The sequence below is a fragment of the Macaca fascicularis genome, chromosome 6 (genome assembly GCF_037993035.2).
Source record: "Macaca fascicularis isolate 582-1 chromosome 6, T2T-MFA8v1.1".
In the NCBI taxonomy this organism is placed as follows: domain Eukaryota; kingdom Metazoa; phylum Chordata; class Mammalia; order Primates; family Cercopithecidae; genus Macaca; species Macaca fascicularis.
In genome coordinates, this window is record NC_088380.1 from 82,793,009 (window position 1) to 82,818,755 (window position 25,747).

The 25,747-nt window shown below is 43.0% G+C and overlaps 1 protein-coding gene across 3 annotated transcripts in view; it reads right to left on the reverse strand.

Moving 5' to 3' along the window:
• ARSB (arylsulfatase B) overlaps positions 1–25,747 on the reverse strand; it is a 192,796-nt gene that overhangs the window by 31,348 nt on the left and 135,701 nt on the right. Inside the window, exon 7 of one of the 3 annotated variants that reach the window (XM_005557234.5) lies at positions 1,701–2,306. The exons of the other annotated variants lie outside the window; for them this stretch is intronic. Within the exon in view, the coding sequence (XP_005557291.3) occupies positions 2,305–2,306 (2 nt within the window). The 3' untranslated portion in view covers positions 1,701–2,304. Of the gene's footprint in view, positions 1–1,700; positions 2,307–25,747 lie in introns of those variants that run through there. 3 annotated transcript variants of the gene reach the window in all.

The window sequence follows — 25,747 nt, forward strand, 5'->3', positions numbered from 1 at the left end:
TCTAACAAAGACTGTGAATAAATAACTCTATCATAATGGGCTAGAGATGCATAGAACACGCTGAGCGGGCACCGAGAGAGGTGAAATCAGTGTGCAATCCTGCCAGGAAAGGTGGTGGTCAGAGTGGCTGGGAAGGCCTTGCCAAGGAAGGTTACATTTGAACTGGATCTCAAAGAACAAGCCAGATTTTACCAGGCAGAGAAAGGCAGGAAAGGTCAGTTGGGCAATGGGAACAGCATGAGGAAAAGCACGGCAGCACATTGGGAGAACAGGGGGAGGATCTGGCATGGCTGAGCAGGGAGCTAGCGGAGGAGAGGGTTGGGGAATGAGGCCAGACTACTGGGTGGTGCCATGCCTGTGCATGGCCTCTGTGGCGTGGACTGAGTCCGGCTTTCTTCTGGAGCAAGCACTGGAGGCTCACTGAGGGGTTCTAAGCAGGTGAGTAATTCTCCTAGAGAGGATTTCAGGCCCACCCATGGCGGGTGGTGTAGGTGTCTTGTGACAGAGCTCTCGGCACATAACACAGTGTCTCTCTTCTATGTCTACAACAAGGGCCAGCCCCGTGGAGAGCTAAAAAGTGAGGAACAACAAGGAGACATGTTCAGGGAGGAGGGCAGGAGCCAGGTGTGGCTCAGCTCCCCAAGTCAGCAGCACTTCTTGCCTTCAGCTGAAGCTGGGAGACCCATCCTATGGTCAGGCTGAGGGCCGCCAGAGCCCGCAGCCAGGCCTGACACTAGGCAGAGGTGACTCGGTTGCTGTTTGCTCACACTCACTACCAGTCACTCTTCACTCCGCTTTCCTGCCCTGAAAATCACGTCCTGGCAATCTGCCCGTCGGACCTGGAGCCAGCCTTGCTCTCTCCACTGCAGGCCTGTAGGCCTGGCCTTGAACCCCAGCCTGCTGACATGCTTCTCAAGCTACAGGCCCATTGCTTGGCCCTCTGATTCTGGCTGACCATGGGCCACAGAGAGGAATAGGTGGCTGACGCTGCAGCTGTAGACTGCACAAGCAGGACCCATCTCTGGGCCCTTCCCATCAAGCTTGGTCTGGTGGCCAGTGTGGTGGGCATCCCACTAGATCCCTTGATCCAGTAGTGAGTTCCAGAAGAAAAGGCACAGCTCCAAAGCTCATCTGGAGCAAACTCTGTTCTCCTAATCTCCATTCACTTCTCAAACTTCCTGTCCCCCACAAGCTTCACTGGCCTCCTAGCACCTCCTTACCAAAGGAAAAGGTTAAGTGGACTTTTCTTCAACTCTTATTTCTCTTTCGGGGACAGAGCCTGCTATTCAGGGCATCAGGGAAGCGGGGGAAATAAGGATGGGAGTGATTAAGTTCATGTCCAAAACCAGCTCTCTGATCCCATGAATTTCTTGTACCCCTGCTACAAATGCTCCAGAGAGAACTGAGTTGTGAAATGACAGGTAAAAACAGCACAGTGAAAACCCCTCTTGCTTTGAACAGAAAATGCAGTTGGTGCCTGTGAGTTATTTGTTTCTCATTTGCTTTGGAAAGATATTGTCTAGAGAATTTGGAAATCTACATCCCATTTCAGAAAGCAGACCAGATTTCTGCTGACAGTTAGTTTGGCAGGGGGTAGAGTTTGCCTGTTTTTGCCATGAGAGCTCGTTTTCTGGGGGACACACCACACGGTTCTAATTCTAGATACCAACAAAGCTGCGCCATTAACCACGAAACTTGAATTAGCATTGAATGGCTTTTGAGTTTTTATTTAGGATGCATTTTAAGAAAATACAAGGCCTTCCAGCTGCAAACAGTAAGCGCCACCAGGGACTATTGAGTTTAACATCTTTAACTAGAACCTGTAGTCAGCCTTCCTGTGCTTTGGGAGTTTCAGAAACTTTCAACCACAGAGTCCTGTGTTCAGCTGTGTCAGAAAATGACTGGGGTTGGATTTCTCCTAAGCTCTCAAAGGCTTTGAATCTTTGACCTAGTGTTGTTAACATAGTTAAACTGTTTTCTACACATAAGGCTTACCCAATACAACAAATTCGCAATACAAGAAAAGTTAGGTAAAGTTTCTATAGAAAATTCAGATCCTAAAATGTTAAATTTAACAACATGAAAAAATGTCCAGAGCTGTAGGTGTGATCAGCTGAAGGCTCCCCCTGCTTTTGGAGGCAGCAGGAGCGCAGTGCAGAAGCACGAGTTTGACACTCACAACTCGCTGCCGTCCTATCTTCACGTTAGGTTTCATCTTTCCAACTGGACTGCAGTTGCTGAGGTTAGCCTCCATGTACCATCCCGGTCTTGCCCCCATTTCCTGGTGCAGTGAAACAATGGATGCTCTGGAAAATGTGTTGATTAAATAATTGAGGTCACACATGGGCACACTAGAAACTTTCTTGTGGGGCGGCATTCTTTCGGTTAATGGGATTCTGTTCCGGGTAGAGAAGCTGCTTCCCTCATTCTCTCCCTAAGAACCTAAATTCCATCAAGAGGACACAATCAAACTAGCAAGAGAAACTAGTAGGACAACTGAAATTCATCACAGGAGGCCACAAAAGAGTTAATTCAGCTCTGATATGAGGATTATGAGACAAGGGTATAAGGATTACACACAATGGATTTCTAACAGAATACAATTTTTTTTTTAAAGGACAAAAGTAGTGACTAGGGACGTTTGTTTCAGATGAAGAAATAACCACGTTAACCTTTTAAACATTTGCATCTGTGAATTGCAGAGGCTCAACATAAAGCAGATTGCCTACATCCACTGTAGCCATTCTGGCATGAGAAAGTTCTCTTGCCTAAAGCAAAACAGATGTGTGAGAAGAAAAAGCAAAGTCTCTTATGGGTGTATCAACATTCAGAATTATATAGTTATCTCAGGAACTATAGATTGCGTGAAGCAATGAATATGGAATCCTTCCCATATTTTGTCCCTAAAAACTCAGTATAAAAAGCAGAAACTTAATATTAGAAAAATACTAATTATAAAGGCAGATGAAAAAGTTAACAGCGTATTCACATTTCATCCATACATTTTTTTGTTTTTTGGCCAACTGAGCTAATCCTGTACCACTGATTAAATATTCAGAATTTTTGGCCAAGTGCTGCCTAAGAGAGATCCACTTGACTGTTCAAGCAATTAGAAAAAGTGCCACATCCTTGCATGTGCCTCCAAGCAGGAAAGAACACATCAGGGACATCTGCATATGTATTCACATATGGGATTCACAGGCAAATCAACTTGGAAATGGGAAAGTACACAGAGGCTACCCCACTTGAGGTGCAGGTCAGTATTTACAGAGCAGTGGGCAGGTGCTTGGCTGTCTGCTAGGTCCTGGGAAAGGCACAGAAGAAACACAGGCAAGAGCACGGGCACTGAACAGGAAGGAAAACAATACCCCAGAGGGCACAGCCCCCTAGCCCAAAAGAAGAGTATTTACAGTGGGCAGGGGAGGACAGAGCATGGACGAAGTCTCAACAAGCAATCATCCGAAACCAGGCTGGGGAAGTCGTTCAAGGAAATGTCAAGTTTGAATGATACGTAACATGTGTATATGTAAAAGATGAGAAGTGGCTACACAGCGATCAAGATCAATTTGGTAGAGAGAAATGCTAATATGATTAAAATGACCCCAAATATTTGTATTATCACATTACTACAGAAATGAAGTCATATGAACGTTCTGTTCAAACACACACACACATACACACGCTATCACAATTTAGCATTAAATGCAGCTTAGAGGTCTTAAAATTGTACTGGTACACATGAGTTTAATAATAATTGATGGGCTAGTGTGGTGGCTCATGCCTGTAATCCCAGCACTTTGGGAGGTTGAGGCAGGTGGATTGCTTGAGCTCAGGAGTTCAAGACCAGCCTGGGCAACATAGCGAAACCCTGTCTCTACAAAAAATACAAAAATTAGTCGGGCATGGTGGCATCTGCCTATAGTCTCAGTTACTTGGGAGGCTGATATGGGAGGATTACTGGAGCCCAGGTGATCGAGGCTGCAGTGAGCCGTGCTTACACCACTATGCTCCAGCCTGGGCAACAGAGTGAGATCTTGTCTCAAAAAAATTTATAATAATAATTGATAAAAAAGTTTACAAATTATGCGTACAGAGATGGAATAAGTAAATTCCTTCCTTCCTTCCTTCCTTTTTTTTTCTTTCCTTTTTTTTTTTTTTCCTCTTGCTCTGTCACCCAGACTAGAGTGCAGTGGAGCGATCTCGGCTCACTGCAACCTCTGCCTCCTGGGTTCAAGTGATTCTCCTGCCTCAGCCTCCCGAGTAGCTGGGATTACAGGCATGTGCCACCACCCTGGCTAATTTTTCTATTTTTTATAGAGATGGGGTTTCTCCATGTTGGCCAGGCTAGTCTCGAACTCCTGACCTCAGGTGATCCCCCCGCTTTAGCCTCCCAAAGTACTGAGATTACAGGTGTGATCCACCGTGCCCAGCCAATATATTTTTATGAACAGTTTTTCTACTTATGCTGTGATAAAAATTAAACATTAGATATAATATCTACAGCATTTATTTATCACTTTTAAAAAAAGCTAGGCCAGGCACAGTGACTCACACCTGTAATCCCAACACTTTGTGAGGCAGAGGTGGGAGGATTACTTGAGTCTGGGAGTTCAAGACCAGCCTGTGCAGCAAAGCAAGAGCCCCATCTCTACAAAAAAATAAAAAATTAGTTGGGCATGGTAGCACATGCCTGTGGTCCCAGCTATTCGGGAGGCTGAGGTGGGAAGATCGCTTGAACCAAGGAGTTCAAGGATGCAGTGAGCTGAGACAACGCCTTTGTGCTCATCCTGGAGGACAGAGGGGGACCCTGTCTCAAAAAACAAACAAAAAAAGCAGTGATTTGTACTCCAGATAATGGAGTAATGCAGTACTATAAAAATCTCTTCTCATTTTGTATTTATTACGAGTATTGGCAAAAGAGAGGGTCATCTTCATTTTCTTCTGATTTTTAAAATATAAAATATTTGCTGAAATTGTTTTCTAATATACAAAATTGTTTGGGTGAAAGAAAAAGAACTATAAAACACACGTACCAAACTGTCTCCAACAAAAACACTTAGATAATATTCCATTTGGAAAGAATGAGCTCCAAATATGGATTTTATGAGTAAACAAACGTTCTGTACTGCAAAAGTTAATAGACTGTCTTCACATTTAATTTCATGATCACTTCCTCTATTTGACTCTTCTGTGGCATAGCTTGAGATGTCTGCAAGCCCTGCTACTTCTGAAGGAAAATATACAGAGCAAAAAGACATGCTGTTAATCAAAGACTCTGGCATCTGAAGTTAATAATCAGATGCCATTTGGAGTCTATATAGTTTTTCAATAGTGTAACACAAATCAGTCAGCACGTACATTTCAAAAGTGGTTAATCTCTTTTTACATGCACATCTGTGATCCCTTATGAAATATTCTTAACAGCAACCTAATAAGAAAGGAGAACAAACCTGTGGGTCAAAAAGGATCATCACGAAGCGGTGAGATGTCGAGTCAGTCTTTCCCTAAGTCTCTCACCACATAAAGCTACTGTGCCTTTATTTACATATTTTTCCCAACTCAAATGGCCTCTCCTCTCTTTCAAACACCCACTCTCTTTTTCTGAAGTCTTCTGGGAATTCCATGAAGGAACATTCTTCCTCTTCCCACCTAATATCTCACCGGCTTATCATTTTCTCTGTTACTCACTTGCTTCTGTAGCACAAACTGTTGGGTGTTGTTTGTTATCTTCATGTATCTCTACCTCCTGTTCCCTAACTCAGTTACATGCTCTTCCAGGACAAGGAACTACGGATTATATGCTTTCCATGTCTACAGCAAGCTTCCTCAAAGTGTGGTCCTTGAATCATCAGAAATTGCTTGCATGTTTGATCAAAATATAGCTCAGAGATCCTGAAGTTGCATGAAGGGAGGGTCTAGGAAGCTGCATTTTCAGCATGCTGCCCAGGTGACTTTAATGCACACCAAGGATTGAGGACCCCTGTACACAAGGACTAAGAGAGTGCTATGAATACAATGGATACCAAGAAGTATTTGTTGAATATGTAAGGGCACACAAAGTAAAAACCCCAAACTAAAACAACAAAACCAACCAGCCAACCAAACAAAAAACAATGTGCAAAATTAAAGGAGTTGGGATTATTTAGTCTTGTGCCTGTAACTTTAATCACAACCCAATTATTTTTTCATGAAGCTGACTGTACTAAAGCACTATTTTAAAGAGATTGCTTATTTTCTAGTTGCATTGTTGTTGAATAAGGCAAACGATCTCCCCTAAACTCCTAATTAGAAGATCATAATGGTCATCTCCTTTCCTCTTCTCACCCTTCCCTACTGACCTTCCGCAAGAATCCTTTCCTTGGCTTTCCTTCTTGTCTCTATTGCTTTTTCCCTGCTTTTTTCTATGAGACTGACTGCTCTTCATTCATCTCACTGTGGCTTGCAGCTTCAAGAATAGAAGAGAGCAGTCCACAAAGACAAATTAGAACAAGACACCCCCCTCTGTGCCAGAAAGTGTGACTTGGCAAATGAAGGACAGGCTGTGCCCCTGTGCAGTTAGCAACCTGTGAAACTGTATGTGGCAGCCTGTCAAAAAAGGTGGAGGAAAGCATCTGGGCCTACATTTTCCTGAAGATGGCTTTTCAAAATTTCTGTTTTTAGCTGACTTCACTCTTTTCTCTATATGCTATTAGGTAATAAGAAAAGTTCCAAACATTATTCACTGGGATGCTCGAAAGTAAGCTGCATGTGCCATATTACTCTAAGACAAGTATAAAGGACTTGCATTTTATTTCCACAAAGAATGAATAAAGGGAAAGGAATTTACTTTTGGGGAAAGGTAACACAAAGAACTTTGGTCTATAAGGACACAAAGGAATTCTCATCTCCAGAGATATTTTGAAATAATACAAGAAATGACCCATCTGTGGTAGCTTATGGTTGATCTAAGTAAGACAGCCTCCTGGGGCCCCTTCTTTCCTGGAGAAGGCACTTTCCTGTGATGCCAGGTTCCTAGTTCCCGCATCTTCTGCCACTTCTGCAGGAGCCACCCGAGGCCCTGAGGGGCCCTTTCAGAACCTTGGGTCTAAAGTCATTTCTTATGCCCCGGGTTATCACCTTCAGTAGAAAGTTGGTGGTAGCTACAACAGCAGCGAGTACTCAGGCCAGTCTGTAAAATACACAAAATTCCTTTCCTGAAGATATACAGATTTCCCAGGGTACAGTTGTGTCAGGACTGCACTTTTAGTCCAGGAGATTCTTACAATCTCACTAGACTGTGAATTTCTAAAGGGCAAGGACTGTCTCCTTCATTATTCTAGTGCCTAACAGGGCATAGCAAAGAAGGTGCTCAACAAAGACTCTTACTGATTAAAGGGGCTTGATTAGCTCTGTCAGCAAATTCTGCCTCCAAAAGTCCTCTGTTTGGCTTCCGGAGAATATTTCCCTTCTGTGTGTCACTCCCCAGTCCCACCCTCAGTCACAGATTTCTGGTCCCTGAACCCTGGATTTCCAGGTGTCATTCCAAGGTCAGGTGGAACCAAGGGCTCCATGATCTTCTCCCCCTGGTGTTACTCCTGTGATTTTGTTATGTTTGGTGGCAAAAGGAATTCTGAAGATTCCATTAAGGTTACTAATCAGAGATGATCTGCACGGGCCTAACCTAATCACATGAGCCTTTTAAAAGCAGGGAGTTTTCTCTGGCTTGTTACAGAAGGGAAGTTGAAAGATTCTAAATGTGAGAGGGATTCAACAAGAGAAAGCTTCTCCATGGCTGACTTCACCATGAAAGGGGCAATGGGACAAGAACTTGAGAAGCTGAGGGTAGTCCTTGTGGAGACAATAGGGACTTCAGTCCTACAACCACAGCAATTGAATTCTGCCAACAACCTGAACAAGCTCGGAAGAAGGTTCTTCTGCAAAGCCTCCAGGTAAGAGCCCAGCCTGACTGACACCTTGAATTCAGCCCTCTGAGACCCTAAGCAGAGAACCCAGTTGAGCCTGCCCAGCCTTCAGACCTACAGAACTGTGAGGTAGTAAAAGGGTATTATTTTAAGCTGCTAAATTTACAGTAATTTGCTATACAGTGATAGGAAATAAATGCAGCATCCCTCTGGGCCCTTCTGTAGCAGTACCCTCCTTGTCTTCTGGACTTCAATCAGTTCTCTACTGGGAGAGATAAAGAATGATCATTAGTAGGCACAAAATAACAACAGCTATGGTGACCACTGCTGTCCTTGTTCACTGACCAATTATCCAACTGCTTCACTCTCTCTGGTTTGTGCTTCCCTCCCCAAACCCACACATCCTTTACAGCTTCCTCTCTGTTCTTTCTCTGGGTGGGCTTTGGCAATTTATGGTAAAAGCCTCTGTCCTTGAGCTATATCCTTTAATGCTCCCAGGACCCACTTGGCTTCAACATAAGCAAGTAGAAACATAAATAACAACAAATGTATGTGTAGATCCTGCAGAACATCTATGGTCAGGTCTGGGGCAATAAATGGGTGCCTTTAAGAGTCAGATCTGATTTGAACAGAAATAAGTCAAATTAAGATCTCTGATAGGCCAGGTGCAGTGGCTCACGCCTGTAATCCCAGCACTTTGGGAGGCCGAGGAGGGTGGATCACCTGAGGTCAGGAGTCCGAGACCAGTCTGACCAATATGGTGAAACCCCATTTCTAATAAAAATACAAAAATTAGCTGGGTGTGGTGCCATATGCCTGTAGTTCCAGCTACTTGGGAGGCTGAGGCAGGAGAATCACCTGAACCCGGGAGGCAAGGGTTGCAGTGAGCTGAGATTGCGCCACTGTACTCCAGCCTGGGCAACAGAGTGAGAGCAAGACTCAAAAAAACGAAAAACAAAAAACAAAAAACAAAAACAAAACAAAACAAAAAACATCTCTGATATACAACTAAGGGCCGGGCACAGTGGCTTACACCTGTAATCTCAACACTTTGACAGGCTGAGGTGGGTGGATCACTTGAGGTCAGGAGTTCAAGACCAGCCTGGCCAACATGGTAAATCCTCGTCTCTACTAAAAATACAAAAAAATTAGCTGGGCATGGCAGCACATACCTGTGGTCCCAGCTACTCAGTCAGCTGAGGCAGGAGAATCACTTGAACCCAGGAGGCAGAGGGTGCAGTGAGCCAAGATCGCACCACTGCACTCCAGCCTGGGCGACAGAGCGAGACTCTGTCCCCCTGCACCGCCCCCTCAAAGAAAGATCTCTGATATACAACTAAGATCTCTGTAGATCTCTGATATACAACTAAGACTGCACAGGCTTGAGCATCTGGGGCTGAGACAGCTGCAATTTTGGATACTCTTCGTGATATCTGAGATAAAAATCCTACATCTAAGATACATATCTGAGATAAAAACTCCCATTTGTAAGGTTCAGGGCTTTACCCAAACTACACGGTGCTCAGCAGAATGGCCATCTAGAATCTTGCACTGTTGGCATTTCATTTCTCCTTTCAGAAACCCCACTTTCCTTGGGTTTAAATGGAAAGAACCCATCGAATAAAGCTCTTATTTTTAAGAGAGAAGGGACATGCTTTTCAAGGGCCTTGTTCAATCTCCTATGATAACTAATCCTCCCTTTCTCCTTAAGCAACCTTGCTCAATCCTCCTTTTAGGACTAACTTTATTCTGTTTTGCATTGTAAGTAGTTGTTTATAGATGTCCCCTCCCACCCTTGCCCTGGCCCTCTCTGGCTCCTTAGGGGCAGGGGCCATGTCCCATTGATCTTTACACTTCCCTGGGGCCTGCACAGTGAGCACTGAATACCTGTTGAAGGGGTTTAATTTCTGCATGGAGTTAGATTTATAGTGGAGATTTCCTTTGCTGTTAGGTTTCAGGTAGGTGCTTAAGACCCCTTGATCCAGGGAGAAAAGGGCCAGGCGGCAGCTGCCGCTCAGTCTGCTTCTGAAATCTCCCCACAGGAGTAAGGAAGGGGCTGCTGGGAGGTGATGGTCCTATCAGCCTGAGCAGGTTGAAAGAAGGGGCAGGGGAAGGAAGCTCTGCGGGTCAATCTCGCTTTCCATCCCTCAGCCAGCAGCAAGCAGGACTGCTTCTCAAATTTGATCTTTTCTCTGCCTTGGCAAAGACCAAGTGCATTCCCTGTACGTGAAACAATGCAGTTGCTGTTTCCAGGCAGACAAAAAGAGTGGGTGGGAAAATGTGAGGAAAGCCTTTTTCGTGACTTATTTTTTAAAAAATGTATGTTGTGAGAAAAGTTGTCATGAAGATAAAATATGCAGTAAATTCTGAATCATAAAGGAAAAACATTTCCCACTGTCCTCTAAAATCTACTATATTTAGTTATTTATTCAATCACTCAGCACACTTCAAATGTGCCCTGATTAGGTGATGCTTCCCTTTGGGAGATTTGTGTATGTGCTTGTCTTCTAGACTGGAGGGTCTCTGGGGCTGGGACCTTCCACAGTTCCTCTTCATATCCCTAATGCCTAGCACAGTGCCTGTGACAGCAAGAGCTCAGGAGACAGCAGAACCACAGAGACTGAAGAGGCCACAGAAGTAGAGAGGAAAAAGGCAGAGCCAAGGGGCCCAGGAGGCCAAATGCTTCAGGGTGACGAACACTGGCAAATGGCACAGAAGAGCCAAGTCGGCTTATCCTGAAAAGGAGCCAAGGGATTCAGAAAGCCCAGTGGTCACCTGTAGGGGGCTGCTATGGTTTGTGCCTCCAAAATTCATATGTTGGAACCCCCAAGGTGATGCTATTAAGAGGCAGGGCCATTGGGAAGTGATTAGGCCCTGGGGGCTCCACCCTCATGGACAGAATTAGTGCCTTTATCAAAGAACCTGAGGAAAAGAGTTCTTCCCTTTTCCCCTTTTGTCCCTTCTGCCACGTGAGGACTCACTGTCTCTCTCCTCTGGAAGATGCAGCCACAAGGCGCCATCCTGGAAGCAGAAAGGAGCCCTCACCAGACACCAAACCTGCCGGCGCCTCAGTCTTAAGATTTCCCAGCCTCCAGAACTGTGAGAAATAAACTTCCATTATTTATAAATTACCTAGTCTGTGGCATTTTGTCATAGCAGTAGCAATGGAGTTAGGGGTATTTAGGAAAGAAGGCTGATTGCAGTTGGGTCAAAAGTAAATGGAAGGAACGTTCACCGATACCTACAAATAAACATGTTTTAAAAATGCATCTAAATTGGCCAACAGGGTGAGACCCGGTCTCTACTAAAAATACAAAAATTAGCTGGGTGTGGTGGTGGACGCCTATAGTCCCAGCTACTCGGGAGGCTGAGGCAGGAGAATTGCTTGAACCTGGGAGGTGGAGGTTGCAGTGAGTCGAAATTGCACCACTGCACTCCAGCCTGGGCAACAGAGCAAGACTCCATCTCAAAAAAGAAAAAAAAAATCATCTAAATATACACTGTTACATGACTGGCTAAATAAACCATAGAATACCACGCAGCAGTTAAAAGAATAAAGTAGACCTTTATCAGGGTTTCTCAGCCTTGGCATTATTGACATTTCAGGTGGAAAACTCTTTGTCATAGGGCTGTTTTGTGCATTGTGGGATGTTTAGTACATCCCTGACCTCTACCTACTAGATGCCAATAGCACTCCCCACTCAGGTCGTGACCACCAAAAATGTCTGCAAAAATTGCCAAATCTCCCCTGGAGGGCTCACTAGCCCCTGGTTGAAAACCACTGATTTATACTCACTGATCTGGAAAGATCTCCAAGACAGATCATTGAGAGAAAAAAGTATGTGGCAAAACCCCGCCCCCCGACAACATTTTATATGATACCATCTATGTAAAAAAAAAGTATTGTACACACCACAGCTCCATAAATCCATACTGTATACATAAGCGCATCTAAAGTGGTCTGTAAAGTCAGAACTGTTAGCAGTGGTCACCTCTGTGGAGGAGGACAGGGAATAGGGGTCAGAGTGAATTTTGGTTTTATTTATTTATTTATTTATTTATTTATTTATTTATTTGAGATGGAGTTTTGCCCTTATCATACAGGATACAGTGCAATGGAGCAATCTCAGCTCACTGCAACCTCTGCCTCCTGGGTTCTGATTCTCCTGCCTCAGCCTCCCGAGTAGCTGGGATTACAGGCACCCACCATCGCACCCAATTTTTTTGTATTTTTAGTAGAGACGGAGTTTCACCATGTCGGCCAGGCTAGTCTCGAACTCCTGACCTCAGATGATCCACCCACCTCAGCCTCCCAAAGTGCTGGGATTACAGGCATGAGCTACTGCGCTGGGCCAGTTTTGGTTTTATTTGTATGGCTGTGTTTAAACAAATAATGAAAATGGAAATGTATTTGGTGTTAAAATTAGAAAATGAATGGAAATTGAAGATACGGAGAAAGCACATGCAAACTACTTCTGACAAGGTTTAGTGGTGAGAGTGAGGCAGAATTCAAGGAAGGAATTTTTAGAATGTGGGAAAATGGAGCATTGCTAAATTCAGTCAAGTTACAATTTGGTATAAAGCACCATGAGGAGGGGGTGCACGTCTTCTAGAATGCTTCTACTTATTAGCTCAAGATTTCAATAATGCTTTGCCAGCAATGACTTTCCCACTAGAGTTAAATATGCATGAAATGACAGAATTCCTCTTTCTGTTTTTCTACCACGTTTCTTTAATTTGTGTTTCTTTGGTGTGTGTACAGCTTTCTCTAACTAAAGTGCTGATGCCATTGTGGAAACTGTCACTCTTCAGAGTTGGAAAGACCCAAGTATAAAGGCTGACGCTGACTTGTTGGGTCTGGCACGGCCGGGGATACTGCAAGAGTGTATTTGTTTTTCATTAATTTGTTTGTCATTTTTTTCCATGATCTATGGAACATTTGTTTCCCCTGAAGCAAAAAGACCTGAAATGTCAAAGGTTTTTTCTTGGTGTCTGCTGGGGTAATGAACTGTTGAGAAAAAGAGATTTTTCTTATATGCTATTTTATTGTAGAAAGAGACATTTTGTGACCTTTTGCTGTTTTACAGTGATAATGAATTTTCTGACAGACTTGGAAACTTTGGGCTTCTATGTTAAAATAATACAGTTTGAGGAATAACACTGACCTGGACTTTTGGAGAATTAATCCAATACAGATTTTGGAAAATTGATGAGTTTGGTCTTTAGCAAGACACTCTAGTTTATTACTGTCATCAAGGTGGTACACAGATTTATACCACACAAAAACGTCCAACAATTAACTACAGACTCAAGTCCCTCAACAGAGACTTTGACACTCTTGGTGGTGGGAGGTTTAGGCCCGGGAGACTTTCAACCTGATCAGTGTTGCTTTGTGGCATTTTTTTCTTTGTTCTTTTTCAAAAATTTAGTTGCAAAAGTAACAGGTATACCGAATTGAATGAAAAGGATACTAAAAATTATCCATAATCTCACCCTCTAAAGCTAACTGACCATTATAACATTTTGGTATATTTTTTCTAATCCTGTTTTTTTTGTCTTGATTGTTTTGTTTTGTTTTTGAGATGGAGTCTCACTCTGTTGCCCAGGCTGGAGTGCAGTGGCGTGATCTCGGCCCACTGCAAACTCCGCCTCCTCTTGAGTTCACACCATTCTCCTGCCTCGGCCTCTCGAGTAGCTGGGACTACAGGTGCACGCCACCACGCCCAGCTAATTTTTGTATTTTTAGTAGAGATGGGGTTTCACCACGTTGGCCAGGATGGTACCTATCTCTTGACCTCGTGATCCACCAGCTTTGGCCTCCCAAAGTGCTGGGATTACAGGCATAAACCACCGTGCTCGGCCTCTAATCCTGTTCTAATGTCTGTATTATTTTTACACAACTGAGATAGTGACAAAATTTTATTATTTTGTGGTTTTTCCTTTCAAATATTGCATATAATGTTTTGTTTCTAATCTCAAAACACTTTAAAGGAAAACTGTAGGAACATTAATCAATTCTACCATTGTCCCTATGAATGTGATGATTAGATCCATTTTTCACATGCTCTGAAATTGTAGGTGTGTTTATGCTTTTATTTTTGAGAGGTGAGAAAACAGGTTCAGTGAGTCCAGGAGGCAGGCCAAGCTCACATAATGATGACACTGGGCAAGATGCTCTGTGTCCCTTGGAGGCAGAGTAACTGACCAATGGCTGTCCCAGTGACTACTTTGACTACCCAAACAAATGCATGGTGTGTAATACCAGGCCACAGAAATCTCTCAGCCATTTAAGAGGCATGAGCATGGGGAAGTTTCCTCTTTTGCACACAGTAGTGGCACTGTTAATCACCTAGTTTCTCTACTAAAACTCTTTCTGGGGACTTTTTGGGGTTTGCCTACACCCATCCACAGTACTTCCGCAAGATCAGAGGAAGTACTTGAAAGAAGTCAGAACCCATAGCCTAAGTGGGTTTCCCTAAGAATGTTCATAGGAGAAGTCTGCTACCTGATTCTTGATTTCCAGGGACCTTCTTCTAGGGTGGTGGATACTCAGCTCCTTGCCATGTTTTAGAAGCTTGGGTTTTCTTTCTGAATGTTCACATAATGAGAAAACCAGGAACAAAAGGAAAGGAGAACTAGGTTCTGAGATGAGCTCTAAATCTTCATGTCTTGCTGGCTTGAATATATCTTAAACTTTTTTTCAGCAAGTGCATCATGTTACTCTAGGAGCAGAAAACATTTTGGCATTTGGATAATCTGAAAGATAATGTAAATTGCTACACAACTAGCTTAAATAGAAATTTGGGGGAAGAGATTATAAACACTTATAATTTGGGTATCTGTTTCCTCCAAATCTCATGTTGAAATGTGATCCCCAATGTTGGAGGGGGGGCACAGTGGGACGTGTTTGGGCCATGGGGGCAGATCTCTCATAAATGGCTTGATGCCCTCCTTGAGTCTTGTTCTGTTCATGTTTTAAAGAGCTGTTCTTTAAAAGAGCCTGGCATCTCTCTTGCTGCCACTCTTGCCATGTGCACACCTGCTCTCCCTTTGCCTTCTGTCTGAGGCCTCATCATAAGCTGAGCAGATGCGGGTGCCACGCTTGTACAGTCTGCAGAATCACGAGTGAAATAAACCTCTTTTAAATTACCCAGTCTCGGGTATTCCTTTATAGCAACGCAAAACAGACTAATACAATTTATACAACAGTTCTGAAATTCAAGGTCTTACATCTCTGTCTTTAATTGGATATCTTAGAAAAAATATTTAGTCTTACATACTCATGCAAATATTTTAAATTATAAAGATTGAGCTTCAAATGAGGTGAAAGTCCTCTAGACTAGGGGCTCAATATTCAAATTGTAGTCAGAGACCCAGCAGCACTGGCACCACTCAGGAGTGTGCTAGAAATGCTAAATGTGGGCCCCGCCCCAGCCCGACTGAATCAGGTGATTCGTGTGCACATTCAGGCATGAAAGGCACTGCGTTAAGTGTAGGGTGGTAGACCAGACGTGTGGAATGCCAATGTTTTCACCTAGCATTCCCAGGTGGGTTCCTAGGCTATGCAGGAAAGCTATCAGACCTGTTCACAGCCTGCTCTTTCCTTCCCCATTAATAGCCTAATTTCTGGTATTATCTTTTCATTGTGACTTTACTAATCAGCAGAATCTGCCCCCAACTGCTGAGAGAGACAGTAGCTCATAACTATCTGTGATTTTCTGAAATAGATGATTGTCTTCTTGGTTTTCAGTCAGGTTAAGATAGGCAGAAAATAAGATGGCTGGTTTAAAATCATTTTAGCAGCTGCACTGGTAATATACTGCATTTTGACAGATGTGGTTAGTAACTCTAAGGAGTGCATTTTTCTCTCACTTGCTTACTTTGGTTTCTAGAAGTAAAACAGCCTATGGGCAATATAAGTTTTCGAAAGTATTCAAAAGTAGGCCTGGGGTCAGGAATGTGTTTGGTTTAGCAGTTAGGAGAATTTAAACTCAAATCCAGTTGGTTTTTAATTCGGCGTAATCACCAAAACCTGATAAAGTGCCACCAAGTTAAAGCAAGCAGATACTGCACAATGGAAGGGTTGATGTCACCCTTGGAGCTGCCAAACCATCAACAATCTGGAAAGCGATTTAAAAGGGAACATGTAAAATACGACAAATGTAGTTCTTAGCTTTGCTTATATGTACTTCCAAGTGTCCGTGATTTATGTGCATCTTTTTCCTTTCTTTTCTAGACTGGTTTTCACTGTCATTATTTTCATTTAAAAGATGTTTATTCATTTCAACTCACTGCAGGGTAAATGCTGCTCTTTATAATTTGTGGAAAGACTAAGAAAAAAATCCCATATACATTTGAAAATATGCTTACAATTAGAAAAAGGGAAAGGTTTAGATTCCTTTTCAGTCTCTAACATTTGTTTTTTAAAACATTAGTTGTTAACAATTAGAAATCAAGTACTATATTCTAACTTGTCCAAAAAATAACCCAGATCCAATCTTCAACTTTCTTTAAGTAAAGTGTATTTATGTCACAAATCATTCTTGTATCTCAGTCAAAAGACAAGGGAAGGTAGTACTTAAGCTGACTTTCTCATTCCTCTTTTATTATTTTTTTCTTTTCTGAGAAAGAAGCTAAAAGTCAGCTATAAGCACTGAACTATTTTTTTGGAAGGAGTTTTTACAAAATGATGTAAAAGAAAGGATCTGAAATGAATATAAATAGTTCAAATACCCATGACTTCCTGTTTAAATCATTTTAAATTTATAGTAATGTCAGTCTCAAGTAAACTTGAGTCTCTTAAACTTGCCATCGATTAAGCCAAATCTAAGCTTTCTTACATCTCACTTTACAAACAAGCATTAGCTATTACAATCAAGTACCTCTGACATCTATCCAGTCTTTTCCATGGATCTTTTTTAAAGGTTAACAAAGTTAACCCCATATTTTTCCTTTTTCTTTTCTTTTTTTCTTTTTTTTTAGACGAAGTCTCGCTCTGTTGCCCAGGCTGGAATGCAATGGCACGATCTTGGCTTACCTCAACCTCTGACTCCTGGGTGCCAGTGATTCTCCTGCCTTAGTCTCCCAAGTAGCTGGGACTACAGGTGTGCGCCACCATGCCTGGCTACTTTTTGTATTTTCAGTAGAGATGGGGTTTCACCATTTTGGTCAGGCTGGTTTCGAACTCATGACCTTGTGATCTGCTTGCCTCGGCCTCCCAAAGTGCTGGGATTACAGGCGGGAGCCACCATGCCTGGCCCCTTTTTTCATTTTTTCTTTAAGAAAAGACATTTATTCAACAACTACTTATTGTGCTACTGTTCTAGATGTTTGGGTATAGAAAAGAACGCAAAAGACTAAATTGTCTGCCCTCGTGGAACTTGTATTTTAATGGAGAGAGGAGGATGGTAAATAAATACTTAAAAAATAATTGTGCCAGATGATGATAAAGAAAAGGCAGGTATTGGGGGCAGGGGGTAGCTACACAGTGCCTAGAACACACTGCACTGTCAACAATGGTTAGTTTCTTTTCTTTATTGCTCTCCATGTGATTTCTCTCAACTCCTTTTAAGTATTATTATAATACTTATAATAATAAGTATTCATATATACTTAATCGTGTATATTCTCTGGTTCAAAACTGCTTCTGTGAAGGCATTTAGGAAAGACGACAAATAGCACAGGTGTTACCCCTCACATTTTAAAGGAAGACGCTAAAGCTGACTGCAAGCTCCTTTGCTGGGAAAACAGTATGATGCCCCCAAAATAAGTGAGAGAGATACTAACAGACTTCTACAAACATTCCAAACTTGAAAATAAGGGCAGGTTACAGGGCAGAATGGAAGCCTCCAAGAGGGAACCTCTTTGGCTGCCATGGGTCAGGAGCATTAGGAATCACCTATGACAGGAAGCCCCAGAGCATCCCCGGCATACCAGAGGGAAAGGGCACCTACAGGGGGTTCATCCTAATAGGGGCACAGCCAGCTGCATACCTAGAACAGAGTCCAGATAGTGACAAGAGACTGTAAACCTGGCCCCAGATCAATGGCTCCATCAAATAGAGCCCACCTAGACATGATTCTCTCTTTCTAGGATAGCCCACTATACCAGTCACTTCTCATCCATAGACCACTAAACTAGTTATAAATATCTCACATAAACTACTCCTCCTGCCTTTTTTTGGAGACAGAGTCTTGCTCTGTCCCCCAGGCTGGAGTGCAGTGGTGCACTCTCAGCTCACTGCAACCTCTGCCTCCCCGGTTCAAGCGATCCTCCCACCTTAGCCTCCCTAGTAGCTGGGACTACAGGTGTGTGCCACCATGCCTGGCTACTTTTTTGTATTTTTTAGTAAAGATGGGGTTTTGCCATGTTGGCCAGGCTGGTCTTGAGCTCCTGGCCTCATGCAATCCACCCACCTCAGCCTCCCAAAGTGCTGGGATTATAAGCATGAGCCACTGTGCCCAGCCCCTCCTGCCTTTATACTTGAGATTATTCTAACACTTTGCTGAGATGGACTCCAAGGATAATCCAGCTACATAATTTTTAGTAAAAACCAGCCTACAAAGGAAAATGTATACCTTACCCATATGATTGAATCAGGCCCACCCAGGACTTCCTCTTGACTGAGGCACTTAAGGATTTGGGACTTGGATTACATCTATCAAATCCTTTCAGGCAGTGCCTAAACCAGCCTTTGTTTGGGTAATTGGGAGAGAAACTGCTAGACTTTGACTAGGACTGTCATTCCAAAGAATTCTGGGACCCACAGTCCTAAGTGCAAAACAAGAGTCTCTACAAATAAACTCCCACAATTTCTGATTTTTTTTTTTTAACTTCACTGAGAGTTTCCTGTGAAACAGGAAGTGCTGAAACCTCAGCATCTATATAACCACCTGTGGAATTAGCAGATTTTTCTTTATTCTGGGATTAAAATAGTGCAGACACAAAGGGACTTTCCTGTGGACAACAGCAATAGCTGTTTTTAAAATTCTACAAACTAAAAATAGGAGGGAGTTTTCTTATACTGATAAAGAGTATTAAAAAATCTGCGACCAATATCACACTGAACGGTGAAATGTTGAAAGCTCTCCCTAAATAGAAATAGAAAAAGCCCACCAAAATACTAACAATGCTTATTTCTGGGTTACAGAATAATAGGTTTAGGGTGATTTTTTTCCTGCACTCCAGCCTGGGCGACAGAGCGAGACTCCGTCTCAAAAAAAAAAAAAAAAAAAGAAATTTTGAGCTTTTCTGTATTTTTAAAAATTTCTTGCACCACTCCCCCATCTATTATTTGTATAAAAGCAAACAGGGAGCTTCCCTGTTGTATCCAGGATGAAATCCCATCTCCTTAGTGGGCCATACTGTCCTTGTTTAGCTTTCCCACCTCTTCTTTCATGCCTCCCCTTTGTCCCCCAGATAGGCTCACACACCTTTTGCTCACAGCCTTTTCTATTTCCTGTGATGGTCTTTTCCACCCAGGAACTCTTTGAGGTTCAGCGCAGGTGAAAGAGGGCCTGAGTGGTTTAGCTCTCCTTCACTCTCATAGCAACTATCAGACTCTGTGGAAATGATCTGACAATTAAGTACAGCTTGTAATGTCTCTACCACCATAGCTTTCAAATGTTATTTGATTTTCTTTTAACTTTTTGTTAAAAAAACTAGGTTATAAGCGACTTGTTGTATTTTTCATAAAGTCTAGGGCAACAGAGCAGGTATTTGTGGTAGCAGAATAATGGCCCTCTAAAGATGTCCCTGTCCCAGTCCTCAGGACCTGTGAATACGTTAGGTTACACGGCAAAGGGGCATTCAGGTTGCAGATGGAATTAAGATGGCTAATCAGCTGACTTTCAAATAGGGAGGTGATGCTAGATTATTTATCCAGGTGGGCCCAATGTTATCACAAGAGTCCAGAAAAGTTGAAGAGGGAGGCAAAACAGGTCAGAGAAGATGAGATGATGGAAGCCAGGTTCAAAGAATGTGCCAGAAAAGGACTCAACCTTCCATTGCTGGCTTTGAAGGCGGAGGAAGGAGGCCATGGGCCAAGGAATGTAGGCAGCCTCTAGAAGCAGAAAAAGGCAAGGAAATGGGTTCTCCCCTGCAGCCTTCGGAAGGGACTGCAGCCCTGCCAGTCGGTACCCTGGATTTAGTCCAGTGAGACCTGTGTCAGACTTCTGACCTATAGAACTGAAAATATCCAAAAAATATGAAAATAGAGTGATGGTTAAGTATCAGTTGTTTTAAGCCATTGAGTTCACGGTAATTTGTTTGATCAGTGATAGAAAACTAATAGTGTTAAATATTCTTTTCCTTCATTCACATTAAAATCAAGAAAGATAAAACCAAAGTTGTTGAAGTAATGGACAAATTTAAAGATATCCTTTTTGAGAACACCTTGCCTAATCACTCCCAAATGCTGTCACTTCTTCATTTGTCCTTACTGCTTACATTATATCACTTATCATTTGTTCTACTTTATTTTACAACTGCGTTAATATCCTTTCCGGGGCATATGTTTCCTTCTGATTCAAAAGACTCTTTAGAAGCAGGGGCCATGTACTCATTCCTTAGGTATTTGCTGCCAGAGGTAACAGACTTCAGTCTATAAATGCCTGATTACTAACATCTTACATTATGGGTTACTAAACAGGCCATTTAGTCTGTTTTCAACAACTTCCCAGAAATGTTTTGAAAAGTTTTATTTCAGCCTTATACACAAGCACCCTAAAACCCCTAAAAAAATTCTGACAAGATCAATAAATATTAACAAAGTAGATTTACTTTGTAAATTTTAATTCCATTGGATATATTCCATAAAATTTTGTGAGGTTTTATGTTTTTACAGAATTTTATGGTAGACTCTTTCAAGAAAGGTGGATATATTTATCCTTACAGATGGTAAGACTGGGGAACTGAGGTAGGAGGATGACTGGTCCAGATTGGGAGAGGCAAAAAAGTGTCTGGACACCCTCAAATCTTTGCCAGACCTGGGGAGGCTCCAGGGTGGAAGATGGAAGGGGCAGAGCCACTGGACCTGAGAGGGACTGTTTGGAAGTTAGACTGCTTTTGTGTTGAAATTCAAAATCAGCATAGAACCTTTAATCAACTATAATTAACAGGCTACACTTGGAAGCTATGGCTAAAATTTCTAGGCTGTACCAGAATTAAAGAAAAGTAAGTAAATAAATAAATGGTCAGTTGGAAATGAGACAGTTTAGCATAAAAGTGACCCTGGGGAAAAAATATAAAAGCTGATGTGCAAATGGAGTTATGGGCCACTAACCACGTTAACCACGTGGTGCTGTAGAGAAGGGCTCTGGTGAGGCAGCTGGCCCTTGGTCAAATGGCCTAACTCCAGATGCGGGGCCAGGTCAAGCCCTTCAGGTCAGCTTCTGTGATCTGGCTCAGAGAAGCCCTAGAAAACGTTGCTCACCCTGATTTCTCCAAACATAAGATTGGGGCAGTGGGATTTGCCATTTCTGCGTAGCCTAGGCCAGTGGTGAGAGTTAATTAGTGTTTTTAAAGTGCTGTGGATTTGGTTTGGTTTATGTATTTTCTCGGGATGAAAGCCAGGATGCCAGCACCAAGTGTTAACAGTGAAGGTTTCATGCGTGCTCCTTGAGATGTGCCGTGTGAAGTGGGGTGGAGGGGATACGAGGCTTGTGGGATCGCCTTTGGCATCAAAAAGGCCACATTTCCAAACAGACTTTAGTGCTCCCCAAAGCGGAGGGGGCAGACTAGAAGCCTTTGAAAATTTAAAAGGAGAAAGCTATCTGTGTTTTGGCTCTGTGATTGAGGGCATGTAGCAACCCACACCAAGGAAAATTTGACGAGCTGCTAAAGACAAATATTGGCAGCTAGAGACGACACAAAATTCTAACTGCTCTGACCTAGTACAGGCAGGCACGGAAGCAGCAACTCCTACTCTGTAAGAACCCCGCAGATTTCAGATATTCCAGGCTCGCCGGAACCCTCCTTGGAGCTGGTTTTCACAAATAAAGCTTTATGGCTTTATTCCTGATTAAGGAAGTCATATGTGCTCATAATTCAAAACTAAAATTGGAGAAATACATAAAGGGAAAAGTGCAACTTTCCCACCCTGCCCCAATCCTAGCAGCCAGAATGTAATTGTTGTTCACTGTGGTTTGGACATATTTACAGGAGATATTGTTATAATTGTTCCCAACTTATAGGTGATGAAACAGATGGCTGGAAGAACTCACCCACAGGCTCACAGGAAATAAGTCAGAGCTGGTATTGAATAAAACCCAGGGCTTTCTGGCACCCCCAAACTCTACCTGTTTTACTAGGTGACACTGCCCACCCCACACTCGGCTCCCTCATCCCCACAGCACCCTCCAGTGGAGTGACTACAAGTCACTGGCAGGGCTTCCACGACTAGCTCTACAAGCAGAAGCTACCACCATCCGCAGAGTCGGATTACATGTGAATCCAGCAAGGCTAATGTCACTACTCGACCCATTTTTCCAGGCTCTTTTAAATGAATCATGTCCCATCAACATGCTATTATATAGGTGAGATGATTGTAACTCAGGTCTGGGTGCGCTTCTCCCACAAGACAAGTGTAGGACACAAAGCGACGAGACCTGCGAAATCAGGAGGACATGATGTACATGCTGGGTCTGAACAGCCCTGAGTTCCAGCTCTGATATTTAACAGCATGCATGACCTGGTGCCTCAGTTTCTTCACCTGGATTATAAAGAGTGCACAAACTGCCAACGGGCTCTTAGCCTCTGGCATTCTATGTAATGTTGAGCAATCTGTAGCAGGATGAGCCCCATGCATTCCCCCTAACTCTTTTAATTCTGCTTCATATCTAATTTCAGGCTGAAAGAAAGATGCCTCTGTGTCACTACTTCTCTAATATGCCCAAAAAGAAATCAAAATGCCTTGAAAATGATATATGAAATTATTGTTGTTCTCACTAAAGTGATTCTAATCAAATCAGCTAATGATAAATTATTCATTTATTAGCACGCATTCTTTCAATATGTATTTATCTTGTATACATAAGATACGGAGAGAACTATACACATGAAGTCTTGCTCTCCTCATAGCTCCGGATGGGGAAAACACGTGAATATAAATACTGCACTATAAGGCAGCAAGAGCTCACTGTCCTGGGAAGCTCCAGAGAAACTCAAGGGATTCAAGTTCAAAAGAATCAGAGAGGGCTTCATGCAGGAGTAGGAATGTGCACTGAACTCTACAGAAGGGGCAGGGCAACAAGGGAGATAAACAGGACTGAAGGAGGGCATTGCAATGGTGCTGAATGGTGGACGTTGTAGGACGGCTTGCTGGTGGACAGCTGGGAGCCACTGACAGCCTTCCAGCAGGGTGGGGAGAGGCTGTGTCCATGCCGTCTTCCAGACTCTTCTAGACTGGGTTTTAGCCAGACCTTTAGGTTTGGCTTTAGCCTAACTGATCTCGAGTATTCATAGCAGTACCTCATGCATCCCAGGCCATCATCATTTATTTATTTACAGAATAAATAATCTTGGAAATGGTAACATAATACTGGAAAACGGCTTTGAATGTCGCTCTGAGGAGGAAACAGGGAGCAGCTCCAGGCATTCCAACCTGGATGACTCTTGGATCTCAAGCATGGATTTGGCAATTGCACCACAGAAAATGTGTGTGTAAGAGAGGAGAGGGTGGGAAGAAGGCTGTTCTTTCACCCTATAATCATGAGCAGAAATAACATCTCATTAGAAACTTTAAAGAGAAGAGGGCCTTTAAATGAAATAGTAACAAAGCTGTACGGAATCACTTTGAAGAGCTGGCCTTTGGTGGTGTGGAAAATGCTAACATCTGTCACTGCCCTTCATCTATAATCAAGCTTCTCCCAGCAGAATCTCTGTGTCTCTTGTGTGTGCGTACGTGTTAAATACATACACCTGTGTTACATGATGGGCTGTGTCAGTGTTCTGGCCATCACAGAATGCCACGTCTGACTTCCAGAGTGAGTCGTGGTCTCAGATGGGGCAGGACCATTACTGCAGAACAGCCAAGATCAAGCCCGGCACCTGCAGCATAGGTGTATATGTTTTTCCTCAGGCAAAATAATGCACTGGAAGCGGTTGTCCTTGTGGTCTGAGTCATGCTTGCTGGGACCTTGGGGGAGTGTGGAATTTGGGGCTGGAGCTCCCCTTGGAACCATGGAGAGCTGAATTCAGACCTGTAGGACCTCACGCCTACCCTGGGATTACGGCTGTTCCCCACCACTTCAGAGGTTCCAGGCTTTCTCATGAATCAGCTTCAGTGGTGCTATTCCCCAGGCGCTCTCACGGGGTTCTTACACGGACCACTTTGTGCTGCTGCACAAGGATGGATCAGCCTACTACAAGGAAATATTTTACCGACATGGGGGAATAAATAATTCTCAGGAATTTTCTCAGAAGGGAACAAAGGAAAAGAGAAGGGTACTAGCTGAACAGAGACCAAAGCACTTCCAAGGTTACTTCAGAACAAGACCTTCAAAAATGAATAAAAAGTCTCCTCAAAGCACACAGGAAAGCAATTACATCCCACACGTCTGACACTGGTCATGAAGCTGGAAGGCAGGGGAGGGAGGAAGGGGACAAAAGTGGAGCCAGGGTTGGGGCACTGAGATAACCAGTGACTGATGAAACATTCGGAGGGAACATCCCAGAAAACAGGAGCAGAACCGAACTCAGAACAGCAAGAAGAGGCAGAGCCCCAGACTCAGAGGGAAGTCAGGCCGAGCCAGGCCAGAGGCAAAGGCTTTATAAATCTCTGTTTGTCTACTGAGGAGGTCTGGAGAAAGGGATGAAGATGGGCAGGGAAATCCCACATCATCTTTTCTGGTCGGTCTTTTCAATGCAGGGAGCGATGGGGGTGGGCACTTAGAAGCTGAATGAATAGTTTCAAACATCTGTATATAATGTCAATTACAACTTAATAAGTGACTTGTAGCTTCTAAGTTATTTTTACTTAGGCACAAAAGGTAGGTTTGGGGTTTAAAAGGAGTGTAAGCGGCCATCTGGAGGTACTTTTAGGCTCAGGAAAGGCTATAAGACAATAAAACAAGGACTTTGACAGGTTGATCTGTTTATCATTCATTAGCAGATATTTACTGATATTAACCCAACAACTTACTATAATGTTAGGTTCTGTGCTACGGAGCGCTTACTGTGCATATGGCAGTAAATGAAAAAGATAGAGACCCTATTCTTGTACAGTTTCTCTTCACTTTTGGAGGGAGGGAAAGTTACATTTTATTTATTTTTTATATGTTTTAATTGTGGTAAAATACAAACAACATAAAATTTACCATCTTAACCATTTTTAATTGTATGGTCCAGTGGCATTAAATACATTCACGTTGTTGCGCTGTCATCATTATCATCCATTTCTACACCCACTCAAAAATCATGCCCCATTTTCCCCTCCCCACAACCCCTGACAACCGCCATTCTATTTTCTGTCCCTATGAATCTGACTACTTTGGGTACCTTATGTAAGTGGAGTCATACGGTTTTTCCTTTTGTGACTTGCTTAGCATAATGTCCTGCTGGTGGAGTCAGGACTTTTTTCATGGTCACATACCCATGGTAGGTTGTGGCTTGGATACTAACAGTAAAAATACTCAAAGATTGGCACAAAATATTGATACACGTACACATTCACAGAGAAACATGCACACACACCAGGGATCACCAAATCTCTCGTAGAGCAGGAGATTCACCATTCTGCAGTAAAGCATAAAGTCTCAAGGATGCATACATAAATTACACCATTAGGATGAGGATGACTACAGTTTAAAACATAAAAGAAAGAAAGAAAAGGAGAGATAGTGGAAAAA